Genomic DNA, 13,089 nt, shown 5'->3' on the forward strand with positions numbered 1-13,089 from the left:
ATAAAAACTAGCAACACAATGATCCTATAGACAAAGGAATAGTTGAAACTTTGTGTACAAACGGATGGGGTGCATGGCACAAATAAAGGACCTCGCCTTAGGTAGGACCTCGCCTTAGGTAGGACCTCGCCTTAGGTAGGACCTCCTGAATCAATGCATAGGTGGACTTGTAAGAACTGAGTTATCTTCAAGTGGTTTTGGCTTCTCAGTAAAATAGCAGAAAGGGTCTTAACCTGAGAATGAGCACGACATACTGTAGAGGCTTGAGGGGTGGGGTTCTATAAGGAACCCTCCATTAAGGGAGTGGGCAAATCAGGGGATTTCCAGAAATGCTTTCCTCACTAACACAGTAGACCACAAGTGGGTTATGAATCAGGAACAAGGGGCCGCTCTGTCTTGGGTTCTGCATATTCTCTGTGATGTGATCAAGCTGTTTCCATTTAGACAGAACTGTTGTTTGTCTGTTAATCCCCACACAGAGATAGCTTACAACTTGAAAGACTTGAAACATAAGCAAGATTCTTTTGTGCATGTTAAATTGTCAGTTTCTATGTGGATACTTCACTCCTTTAAAAGGGGAACAAGAATACCCATGGGAGGGGATAGGGAGGCAAAGTTTAGAACAGAGACTGAAGGAACAGCCATTCAGAGCCTGCCCCACATGTGGTCCATACATATACAGTCACCAAAACTAGATAAGATGGATGAAGCTAAGAAGTGCAGGCTGACAGGAACCGGATGTAGATCTCTCCTGAGAGACACAGCCAGAATATGCCAGCAGCAAACTACTGAACTGAGAACAGGACCCCCGTTGAAGGAATCAGAGAAAGAACTGGAAGAGCTTGAAGGGGCTCGAGACCCCATATGTACAACAATGCCAAGTAACCAGAGCTTCCAGGGACTAAGCCACTACCTAAAGACTATACATGGGCTGACCCTGGGCTCCAATTGCATATGTAGCAGGGAATAGCCTTCTTGGGGCATCAGTGGAAGGGGAAGCTCTTGGTCCTGCCAAGGCTGGATCCTCAGTGTACTGGATTGTTTCAGGGAGGGCGGTAATGGGAGGTGGATGGGGAGGGGAACACCCATATAGAAGGGGAGGAGGAGGAGTTAGGGGGATGTTAGCCTGGAAACTGGGAAAGGGAATAACATTTGAAATGTAAATAAGAATTACTCAGTTTAATAAAGATGGAAGAAAAAAATGTCGGTTTCTAGGGATTTGACGATATTTTATTTGCTTTTCATTTGTTTATTTTGCATCTTTTTTGTGACCATTAATTATTTTGAGTCTTACTTTTCCCAAGTTGATTTTTGCAAATCTAATTTTTACCATCTCTTTTTTAAAAAAATGTGCTCGTTTAGGAGCTGGTGAGATGGCTCTGCGGTTGAAATCACTGGGGGCTCTTCCAGAGGACCATGTTCTACTTGGAGCACCCACTTGGCAGCTCCCAACTGTTTCTAACTCCAGTCCCGGGGCATCGGATGCCCTCTTCTGACTTCTTTGAGCACAGAATCCACATAGTGCAAAAAATACACATGCAGGTAAAACATCCACACCCAAAGAAAATAAATATAAACAATTAATTTCTTATTTTACATTGACTCTTTTTTGTCCTGGTTTATGGCCGGAAATTAGATAAAATGTGATAGTTTCTGTGTACTCATAGGAGAAACTGGATAGTAAATTTCTTTAAATGTTTCTGACTCCTCCATTGTCTCAAATTTGTATCAAAAGTGTTATAAATTCAGTCCCCCTCCCCCTTATACCTTCTTTGGAGGCCAAAGTAAGTAAAATGGTGGAGTCAGTGTGCCCTTGGAAAAAAGAAACTTAGAATAAACTCGGGGAGTTAAGAAAGAAAACCACAAGAGAGGGACGGGAGTCAGTTCTAGGCAGGGCAGAGCTCCCGTTGATTTGTCTTTTGTTGGGAACTTACATCTTCCTAATACAAAGGAACGGAGCAATAGCCAGGAGCACAGCCATTGCACAACTGTCTCCCCTCTCAGAATTCTCACCTCAGCTTAAATGGTCCCTTTTCAGTGTAGTAAGGAAAGCTATTCCTCCTCATTCCTAGATAGGTTGATGTTCATTACTCTAGTCCAATAATGATGATCTGTTTCCCTTGCTAGTAATTAATTTAGAAATAGAGAAGAGAGCTTGTGAGCTTGTGATGCTCTGAAGTAGCTATGCTCAACCAGGACAAAGGCCATGAGAGATCCTATAGAGGACACCCTTGAGGAAAACTGCCACATAGGGTGAGAGTGACAGGTCTGAAAGGCAAAAGAACCTTGGACCCTGAGAATACTCTCTGGTCACGACTCTAACGAACCAAAACGCTGCCTGACTTCCAGATTCCCAGTTAAACACGATGCTGGTGATAACACAGGGAAGAGAGTTTGCATTTTAAACAATTCTGGCTAGGTATTCTGATTTCTTCCAGACCCTCCCCCGAAAAAAATCCCATTGAATTTGTTATATGATCTCTATACCAGATCCTGGGGCTGTAAATTGCTTGGAACTGAACACACTGGTGTGGCCTGCTCGCCTAGAGAGTCAGCAGGGGGCCTGGGGAACTAGAAGAATTATATTCAGGCCCGAAATCATTAATCTTTCATGCTTGGCTAGTTCCTATCCACACTTCCCTGGATAGTACTTGACTTTGGCTTTTGAATACTCCCACAGTACTTTGATCATTTACAAGAAGAGCTCTTAGGTCTCTTGTTATAGTTAATGTTCAGGCTTCCTTTAATATTGTGACCCATTTGAGGACAGAGGTCATAGCTATCACCCTTCCATGCCGTAGTACAAAGTGACACTATTTACAGTATGCTCAAACGATACTTGCTGAACAGGAGAATTGCATAGCTGGGCCCGGAGAGTACTGCAGAGGAAGCCCAGAGCCTGGCTCTGAGAGGGGAGTCGGCCAGAGACATCTCTGCAGATCAGCAGACTTCTCCACTTGGGCTTCTTGGGTGGTGGCTCTAGGAATCCTCTGCTCTCCTCCCCCCATTCCTCACGTGTTTCCAGTGTCATACCTCTGAAATACAACTGACTGAAGCAAACAAACTTATTTCCTCTCAAGGACACCAATATCTCCCCTCCCACTGGTACACACTAGCCCCTGCCCCCAAACACAGTCTACACAGGAATCAGAGACACCCTTTTCAGTGTAACTCATATCATGCTATATTTGTATTTAAACCCTCCAATTGCTCAAAATCATACTTGGACTAAAAGAACAAATCCCTTCTGCGTACAGTATCTCCTAATCCCATTTTACTTTTGTCACAGTCCTGTGCTTGCTTCTAATGTGCCTGCAGGAGACTATAAAAGCCCAGGGGAGGTGGTCCTCTTGCATATTTCTCAGGACTGCAGTCCACACACTCCTCACAATAATTCTCGACATTAAAAAAAAAGTATTGAGTTGACAAATAATGCCTTAGTTACTGTAGCACTTTAGCCCTAAAGAGGGGCTAACTCTCTCATGATTGAGTAATTATATTATATGGAATAAAAGGATGAACAAGTATAAAAAATAAGGTTCACCCCAGAGATGTGGTACTGAGCTTAAGGAAGGTGGGTATGGATAGGGGCCGTCTAACTCAGGTTGGATAATGTGACATCAGGGAAGGCATGTGTTGTGGTCCCACAGCTACACTCTGTTCTATATACTCTGAGCATCCAGAACTTCCAGAAACCTATGAACAAGATCACTACAAGGTTTTGTTTTTTTTTTCAGACCGAAGATGAGTAAATTCTATAGTATATGCTCACGGGTCTATTTTTTTCTCACACAGTGAACCAAATCCTGAAAAGATGTGCACTTCAGTGTGTACATTCAGGTCTATAAGCTACAGGAAGCTTCACATGAAACTCTACTTTTGAAGTTCAGTGTAAAACTGGAAACCCTGTTCGTGGAAACGAATCAAACAGCTCAGAAGTGCTAATTTTGTGGTGTCAGATTATTCTCAAATGGAAGGGCCAGCTTCTTGCAGAGGTCATGCAGGAACTGTGAAGATTAAAGGTGGAAATCTTTACAAGATAGTGATTTACGACAACGAAAGGATTAGCATTCGGCCATAAAGCGATGCTTAAACATTAACTCTGAGAAACTAGCCATCAAAGCATTTCTTCAAATCAGCTATTTTCCAGAGTCAACAGATAGGCTCAGGGGAGGCTATAAGGCAAAAGACTTGGGTTCCCAACATCTGCAACTTACTTGCAAGCTCTTGAGCGTCCTCATCACAGTGTTCCTAAGTTTAAAAAGATACAAATCTGTCTGAAATCCACTGCTCTGTTTAGATGAAATAATATAACTTGTATGAGAATCAATGCAAGTATTGTGTTAGTGGTAAATCACAAGGAGTTGTTACTACCCTACTAATACTACTTAATGAGGCAGGAGCTGAAAAACAGAAGCAAGAGGCATGAGAAGGAAAAGACCCCCTCCCCCTTCCACAGCCCCAACACTGGCCTTTGCTTGAAGACCCACCAGCTGGGAGTCAGGAAGACAGTTGACAGAACTTCCCGAAAAGTTTGACTACATCGAGGTATTCTTTTTACATAGACCTCTTTTCAAATGAGAACTTTTAAATAGCCATAAATCATGTTCAAGTCCTGAGCATATATACTTTTCAAAATGGTCTCAGCTTTGTGAGAACCTACAAATTTCCGGATTTTTCAACTGAGTCTGTAAAAGTTTTTACTCCCTGTGCAACCTTGTGTACTGAGTTTTATCTTATCAGCTGTAATCCGGTCCGGGGCACCCAGAAATGGCGCTATGATCTCACCAACATCAAATCGTTTTTAAGGCTACTATAATGACACATAAGTCCAACTCTCTCTTCACAAGTTCATACCTGCGTGTAGGTGTGTTACTCTACCCCATGTGCCTCTTTCCACTAACCTTCTATTTAATAACCTCTGGGTAATAAGCTCCAACTCTGTGTGTGTGTGTGTGTGTGTGTGTGTGTGTGTGTGTGTGTGTGTGTGTGTGTTGGGTGGAGGGTTTCCATGTATTCTTCACTTAATCCTTAAGATAACTCTTGAAAGTATCCTTATCATTTTCCATTTGAGGAAAAAAAAGTTACTTCTTCGTTGTTGAAGAACAAATATCTCCCAAGCTTGAACAACAGGCTTTCTCCTTGACTGTGGCTCAGGAATTTGGATGTGGACCACCTTGGGATTCTGGCTTAGGGTCACTCACCCTGAAATTCTTTCCTGTGGTGGAATCAAGAATCCCAGTGTCACCTGAGGGAGTACAGGCTTTCAAAAGGAACATCTCAGGGTATTGTAGGTGGAACTGTGACTCTTGGCTCTTGCCCACTCCCACTGTCAATAAGGCCATTGAAAACCACAGATACTGGCCCGGGAATGTCCCAGTGGTTAGAGCACATGCCCAGAACTCATGAATCCTTCGACTTAATCCCCAGGATTTTCCAGCATGACATAGTGGGAGGAGGTAGGGAAACCTGGAATGTTAATTCTCGAGGAAGTTGCCTGCGTATAGCATTAGATAACAGTAGGGGCCTCTGAAACAGGCTCCTTTCCTTAAAACATTTAGAAAGTAGAGATTAGCAGTCATGACATTATAACCATGTAAATTAGAAGCTGTAACAATTTTTGCTAGTAGGATCCAGCTGGTTGTAAATTTGGTCACAAGTTAACAAAAATGACAGTGGTGTTTAACAGTGTCAAGTATCAGTTGGAGTCACATGGTCTATATGTGAATATCTACTCTACAGAACCCGGAGAAAGTTCCTTAATTTCTTTGGCGTCCATCCTCCAAGATGGTTCGTGATACACATCTTCTGGTGTTTTCAGCCCCCAGTGGTGTACTGAGTTGTTCGTCCCTGCTAATACCAAACACCGGAATCAATGCTGTGAGGGCCACTTCTGAAGCTAAGCTGTGGCTGGCAACAGGCCTTCCTGCTTAGCCCTTCTTGCATCTGCTTTGCTGACTTAGGAGGCTCACATCAGGGAAACTTAGGTCTGAAGCTAAACACTAGATGAATGACCTTGCACAGGATCCTGGGTCTTCAGTTAATCAGTCAGGTGACCACCTCAGGAGAGACCCTAAACCAGGACAGAATCCAAAGGTAATCTACACCCAAATTCTTCACCCATTGTCTAGGAGATAATGACCTTTTCCACAAGCTTTGGGAAAATCCCTTCTGCAACAGTGAAGTTGAAGCCATTTCCTCTACTGAGATGGAAGTGACAACAGTACTCTTTCCAAAAGTTGTCTTAAGGATTAAATGAGGAAAAACTCAGCTCAATACAAGGCCCAAAGTAAACACTTGGGGATTATTCTCTCAAGTTCGAGGCACCTACTCCCCCACAAGGCAAACTGCTTCTGTGCTAATTACAAGCCACCTTCCCCTTGGGGCCTCAGTACTTAACTTTGAAAGCACACCCAGCCAGTTCAGTCAGTCCCCTTAGCTTGTTACTCTTTGACCATTAACCAGGCTCACAACCTTCTCTTTCTCAATCTCTGATCCCTTTTGAGAGGTGAGGAAAAGATTTCCAAGACAAAGAAAGTTAAGGAGCACGCTGTAGGAAGGGAAAAGAAAGCCTAAATTGCTGGCCTGAATAAGGTCAGTTGCTGATGATCAGGGGTTGACAAGAGTCAACTGAGCTCTTACAGGGCAGGCTATTGAGAAGCTGCACTCTGAGGTACACAAAGCTTCCATTCAGGCTCATCTCCATTCTTTCAACTGGGAATGGATCCTAGACTTTCACAAACTTTACAGATGCTATCATTCCTCTTCCTGGTGATTCCTTTCTCCTCTGATTTGGGTTTCTTTAGTACTGAGGGTGGATGAGAAGCCATGTTTCATATAAACTAGAGGAAGGTATTGAGGAAATTTACTGTGGAGTAAGGAACAAAAGGAGAAGGATGCGTCTATTCCATAATTAAGCTGAATAAGAAAATGATTGACCACTGAGTATGTCAAATATTGTACCATAAAATAATCACAAACCGACTGAGAAAACTTCATTCCCACTTGGCCATTGGCTTTTCTGACAGGTAACATGTGTTAATGTTTCCCTGATGTCTCTCTGAGAAATGAAACGAAACATGTCTCTACACAAGGTAAGTGGAAGTTCAAAGAGAAGTTTTGCATACACTGCACATATACCAAGCAGGGAGGTTTTATTTTTTTTCCCTACAGAAGGGCAAGCTTCTCAGCTAACTTCTGGCTTCAGAAAGCTTTTTATCGTTCCAAAAAGACAATGCTGAAGACTCCTCCCTGTCCTGTTTTGTGTTTACTGCATCTGGTCCTGTTGACATCAGCGTTTCACATGGAAACAGTTGACCTTGCCCTAAACCAGCCTTTCAGAGGACGAGCTTAGGCTGCTCTTTCTTTCAGGTCCCTTTCAGCTCTTTAATTCTTTGCAAAGAATTTAATTCTAGGTCTCTTTTGTTTTCAATGAATTCTCCCTCTCCTCTTTTCTTTCTTTAATTCTGTCTCCTTTCCTTTATCTGTCTCTCTATCCACTTCATCCTTGCCTGAGCAGAAGTGATGTTAAACCTTGAGTGCCTCTGGGTTGGGGCAAGGGCGCATCCCACCATCTCATCAGGATGAAGCAGGGTCCTTGTAAGAATCCCTTCCTGAGTGCCACAGCCCAGAAAAGGTACTGCTGACTTAGTGGGAGTGCCGCAGGGCTAGGCTGTCATCTCTTCCCCTTATGATAAGGTAAGAGTTGAAGCAAGATGACTTTCATTTCCTATCTAAACACACAGAGTTCAGAAGTAAAAAAGAAAGAGCAATGTAAGTGTAAACAAGCTACCAGGAAACCGGATTTCAACTCAGCTGTCAGGGAGTCTCTGCTACCCTCCCCCACACCTTAAGATTAACCAGTCACAAAAGTACAGCCATTCACATCTGAGTAGCTTCCAGCTTCCAAATTGTGAACTGCACCTTGTCTGGGGCCACATTCTTTGCTTTTCCTCCCAGCCTACCCTCCTTCCCACTACAAATCCTAAGCGCCCAGACATGCTCGAAATTCTCCTATCCAAGTATTTTAAAGGAGGAGGGTTGGCTATGCAGTGGGTAAAGTGCTTGCTGCTCTTAATTCCCATCACCCTCAGGATGGCTCACAAGCATCTGTAACTCCAGTTCCAGGGGATCACTACCCTCTTCTGACTTCCATGGGCACCAGTTATTCCAGCGGTCCCTGGAGCAGGCAAACACTTACATACATGAAGTATAATGTATAAATCTAAGTATATATAATGTTCCATACTTTTACATCATCTAGGGGTTAAAGACCACTCATTGCTTCCCATTACCTCTCTGGCCCCCAAGACCTTTAGAATCCCAGAACACGGAATATAATCATTGCATTTATTGCCACACGAGACACTCATGCTTTCTAACTCTTTTCCAGATTCCTTACAGGATCCTCTTGTCTTTAGAGCAGTGTGCTCAAGTCTCTCTAGAACAAACCCTACCCTGTGGATCAGTGGAAGGAGATGCATGGATCTCTCAGGAAGTCCTCTGCAGAGGAATCATCCCTGATGTTTTCTTTAGGGAAGAGAGTGGGTGCTATTCATGTCATGCGAAAGGTCACAACAAGCCCTCCAGACTCTGCATGCTCTCTCCAGTAAAATAGAATCCTTACAGTTAACAGTAATTTGAGCAAGCCCCTTGGAAACAAGATTATGATTTGATCCCCAAGTTTATTCTTTGTCCATCTCCAGTGAGTTTATTCATAGGCTATAATCCCACAAGCTTCCCTTAGGGAAGTTCTGTGATTACAGTCCCCTCCCCACCACCTCACCCCGCCCCCCAGGGGGAGGATCTGTGGCTTTGAAGAGAAAACTAATCTACCCAAGCTATCCTTTGAGATTCTTTGATTCTAGATAGGGCTCATCTTCTCCCCACCCAGATTTTTGAATGTTACTTAATTTTCCTTTTTTTTTTTTTTTTTGGTTTGTTTTAAAAGTACTTCAAGAAAGGGCCCTATCTTCCAGGCTGGCCTCAGTTTCTTCTGCTGCTAAGGCTGGTCTTGAACATCTGATCTTCCTTAGTTCCCAAACAACAGAACTAAGTTTGCCTAAAACAGTAATAATCACTGGTGTCTTAATTAAACTCGATCAGCTGAGGCTTCATTGACTAACCTTTGGTACCGTGGCTCCATCATGAAACCGGATCATTCTCATAGCTCTACATGTTAATTGTCAGTTATTACCCTGAGGTCTGGCTAAGGCCAACTGACTACATTTCCATCGGGAGAGACTGGTTTGGGTGATGACTGATTTAGAATGTGCACAGTGTGTAGGGTGTAATTCGTAGTGGTTCACAAGAGAAGGGGAGTGGAGGGAGACTCAGATTAACTATTCATGCTTATTGCATCTAATAGTGCCATTCCATTATCTGCTTTTTTTTTTTTTCTGGCAAACTGACTTTTGGCTTTCAAGGAAACAACCCAGTAAAAGCTGACTGACTCCAAGTCACCCTGTTGTGCACAGTGGCGATTTAGTGATGCAACATTTCTAAAATGGTCCAATAATTACTTCTCTACAACTGAATCTTTCAATTGGCGAAATCTCGTCATGTCTGAAGGAAAAATCTCTGGATTTCCTGATGTTGTTGTCTCCTTTCTTTCTCATTTCCCATTCCACTTAAGACATCCTCATTCCCTCATTGCTATGTTTTGGATCTTCAAAGGCTGTCTTATTTCCTTAGAAGCTCTACAAGCACAATCCTCTAAAATCAATTTGAAGCTAAGATACTTTCCATTGCATTTAATAAAAAGAAACCGTGCCTCCCTCCCAGTTTCAGGAAGTGTGTATTTATTATACACAACAAAACGAGGAAGCCTTAAGGCCTAAACACTGGAGCCCCCAGAAGGAGCAAACGTATTTAGAGACTTGTTAAGTCTCTTCAGCCCTAACCTAGCACAGGGGTCAAGGCCCCTAGTAAAGTAAGTGGGCTTTGCAAGATCACATGCCACCTAACCACGGCTCCAACCACCCTCTCTTTTTAAGATGTTGCAAGGTTCTACCTTTGTTCAGCAGAACCACTGGCACGGTGATGATGGTGACAAGCGCAGCGACACCAAGCAGTCCCAGAAGAACCTTCCACGGTGTCTGCAAATAGGTCAGATTGCCAACAATTAGAGGGAAGCCTTTGTTCCTGCTCTGAGAAGAGGGTTAGAACTCGGCCCCTTCAGAGGCAGAGGGGTTTGCAGGTGCAGGAATAGACTGGAGGGATTTGGCGCTCACTCAGCAGAAGCACTGAATTTTGGCCCCAGAGCATGATCTTATGATCTTTTGGCTTCTCTCCTCCCACCCAACCGTCTGAAGCCAAATGAGAGTACCGCGTGCGTTCCACGGGTGACTGTCCCCGACTTCCAAGGCTCAGTGCCTGGGTCCTAGTAGGACACGCCACAGATCTAAGCCAGTGTGAGGGACGGACGTTCCTTCACCTGTTGGAGTGGCCCCATGGCTTCCGCCTATTGCCAGCTCCTGGTTGCCTCCAGGAACGCTAGGGCAGTTTAGGGGAAATCTGTCAAAACACCACCACCCACAACCCGACTCCGGGTTCAGGGAGCCGCGACGCGGGGTGCACTCACCTTCATGGTTGGGCGGCTCCTTGAAACTGAACTCTGAAGCTTGAGCGCAGGCAGAAGTCACCGCGCGCGGAGACGGACGTCCTGCGCCTCTGCTCTGCACACAGTCACCCTGAGCTCGCCGCCAAGTTTCGGCCCGAGTTAAACATTAGTTAGCGCCAGGCGGGCTTCGGTGCGCAGTGTGGGCGCCCGGCAGGCGACCCAGCGCGGAAGGACTACTAGGCGAGCCAGGGAGTGGCACGCAGGGCCCCCGTGAGTGGGGGACACAGGGGACAGCGAACCCCCTTTGCCGAAAAGGACATTGCACATTGGGATTTAACTGTTCCTCCCTTGCGTGGATAAGCAAGGCAGCTGAGGTCCAAGAGGGCATGGAGTTTGGCAGATTCACAGCTCACTGCAGAAACTAGTTGCCAGTTCTCTTGCCTCTTTCCCTGAGAGGTCTGTCAGGCTGAGAGAAGGGGTTGAGTGTCCCATGTTATCTGGCTGGCAAAGAAAGAGAAAGGGTGATTGTTCACCTTTGAATGACACTTCAGGTTGAATATCGGTATTAACTTTCCCCGGGGAATTTTCACTAATTTTGCGGGCATCTCTTCTCATCAAGAAAAAATAATAACGCTACCACTTCTTAAGTGGGAAGTTACTTTAAGCACTGTTCTACGCGATTAATGTGTTACTTTACAGAAAGGAAGATTACGCACAGCGACATCAAGTCACTCCACCAACCCACTCAGCCATGATGCTATGGAGCTTAAATTAAGAGTGCAGGGCAGGGGTTGGGGATTTGGCTCAGTGGTAGAGTGCTTGCCTAGCATGCGCAAGGCCCTGGGTTCGGTCCCCAGCTCCGGGGAAAAAAAAAAAAAAAAGAGTGCAGGGCACTGCAAGAACGCTGAAGCCACTGGACCTTAGTCTTTCGTGTCTCCACAATTTAAGGAAGTATATTTCTTCATAAATCATCTGTGGCAGGCCACATAAATAGACTAAGGCACGCATACACACACACACACACACACACGCACACAGTCTCCTTAATTATGTCTCCCAAGTGTCCAATCTGTTTCTATCTCCCTCTTCTAACACCTAAAGAAGTTGAGTCAAGACTTCCTGGAGTCTTGAGCCAGAGTTGAAAAGGCAGACTAAAAAGACCTGCAGGGAACAGAATACCAGAAGGCTCATTGCTGTCTATTGCCGTCAGCCAGTGGGGCTTTCCACAAAAGTAATAAACACACCAGCCCAGGGCTGAACCTGGAAGCCTGCACCAAGGATCACTGGATGGATCTACAGAACAGATCATCTTGTTCTCTGGGATAAATCTTCCATTCATGCACAGTTATTTCCACACTCTGTGGACATTCTGTGAGTTTTCATGTATCAGCCTTTTGATGGTGTTTTAAACAAGTCCGTAATGAATCAGCCAGTCGATATATTATCTACCACTTGGGCTGGCGTAGACGCTCCGGCTCATCATTTCTTTTCCCACACAGAATGTTCTGTTCCTCAGGAAGAGTTCCTGAGCAGAGCTTTCATACAGTAGCTTCTCCCCCCACAGCTGTGCCCTCTTTCTTTGCTAAAGAACGATGCTTCACCTTCTACCATTCTTTGGTTAAAGGCAACTCTCCCTAAAGCCTCTGAGGGAAAGTGTTGAGGGAGAGACATTGCCACCATGGGAGAAGGCACAGCAGAATCCAAGTTCTCTGAATCGGTGCTCGTTTTTGCCTTGTGGGATCTGGTGGGCTTGTCTTGTTTCTTCCGGAAATACACACCGTTCACATCCTAAAGTCCGCTGTGCTCGCATATGCCAACTTCACCATTTGGATGATTAGGTAAGACTGTTCATTGTGGAGAACTCATTTGTGTATTTAGTTGGCAATATTTCTTAAAGTGAATATTCTAAACAAGAATACGTACTTAAAGCCATAGCTCCCAGATCTCCTCATTTGGAGATCGGTCCTCTGCATATTAAATTATGACAATATAACCCAATGTGACCCCGATCATTATAAAATGGTGAAGCAAAGACGGACACACAGGGAAAATGGCATAAAAGAACGAGGGGGAAAGATGGGCTCCTACAAGCCAAAGAAGCCGAGAGCAAATTTTTTTTCTCACAGAACTCAGAAGGAACCTTCATACTCCTAGGTTCCAGAACTCGGGAACAAATCAGTATTTTTGCTTAACCACCCGGCTTGCAGTAGCTACTCTCAGCAGCTCTAGTAAACTGACGGACTTGCTGTTTCATGGCTGTGCCTTCAACCTCTTCTAGGGCCCGGGAACAAGGTAGTTGCTGAAATTCAATGGAGAGAAGTAGTTTGTCGTTGTAGCCAACTTTAAGGGGGGGGTCCCTGAGTTTGCATAATTAATTATAATAATAGATAGTTAAGACGTCGTGGAAGGCATGGTAGCACATATGTTTAACTCAGGAGAGAGGAGCTAGAGGCTGTTGCATGTCTGTGTGTTCAATGTCATAGTGAGTTCCAGGCCAGCCAGGGCTACATAGTGAGACCCTGCATGCA

The 13,089-nt window shown here is 44.5% G+C and overlaps 1 protein-coding gene across 1 annotated transcript in view; it reads right to left on the reverse strand.

The window, feature by feature from the left end:
- Dpp4 (dipeptidylpeptidase 4) overlaps window positions 1–10,677 on the reverse strand; it is an 81,630-nt gene extending 70,953 nt beyond the window's left edge. The window contains 2 exon segments of the mRNA NM_012789.2: window positions 10,013–10,097; window positions 10,583–10,677. Of these exon segments, the coding sequence (NP_036921.2) occupies window positions 10,013–10,097; window positions 10,583–10,588 (91 nt within the window). The 5' untranslated portion in view covers window positions 10,589–10,677.
- Window positions 10,678–13,089: the final 2,412 nt, after the last annotated feature.

The sequence above is a fragment of the Rattus norvegicus genome, chromosome 3 (genome assembly GCF_021556685.1).
Source record: "Rattus norvegicus strain SHRSP/BbbUtx chromosome 3, alternate assembly SHRSP_T2T, whole genome shotgun sequence".
NCBI classification, from domain to species: Eukaryota; Metazoa; Chordata; class Mammalia; order Rodentia; family Muridae; genus Rattus; species Rattus norvegicus.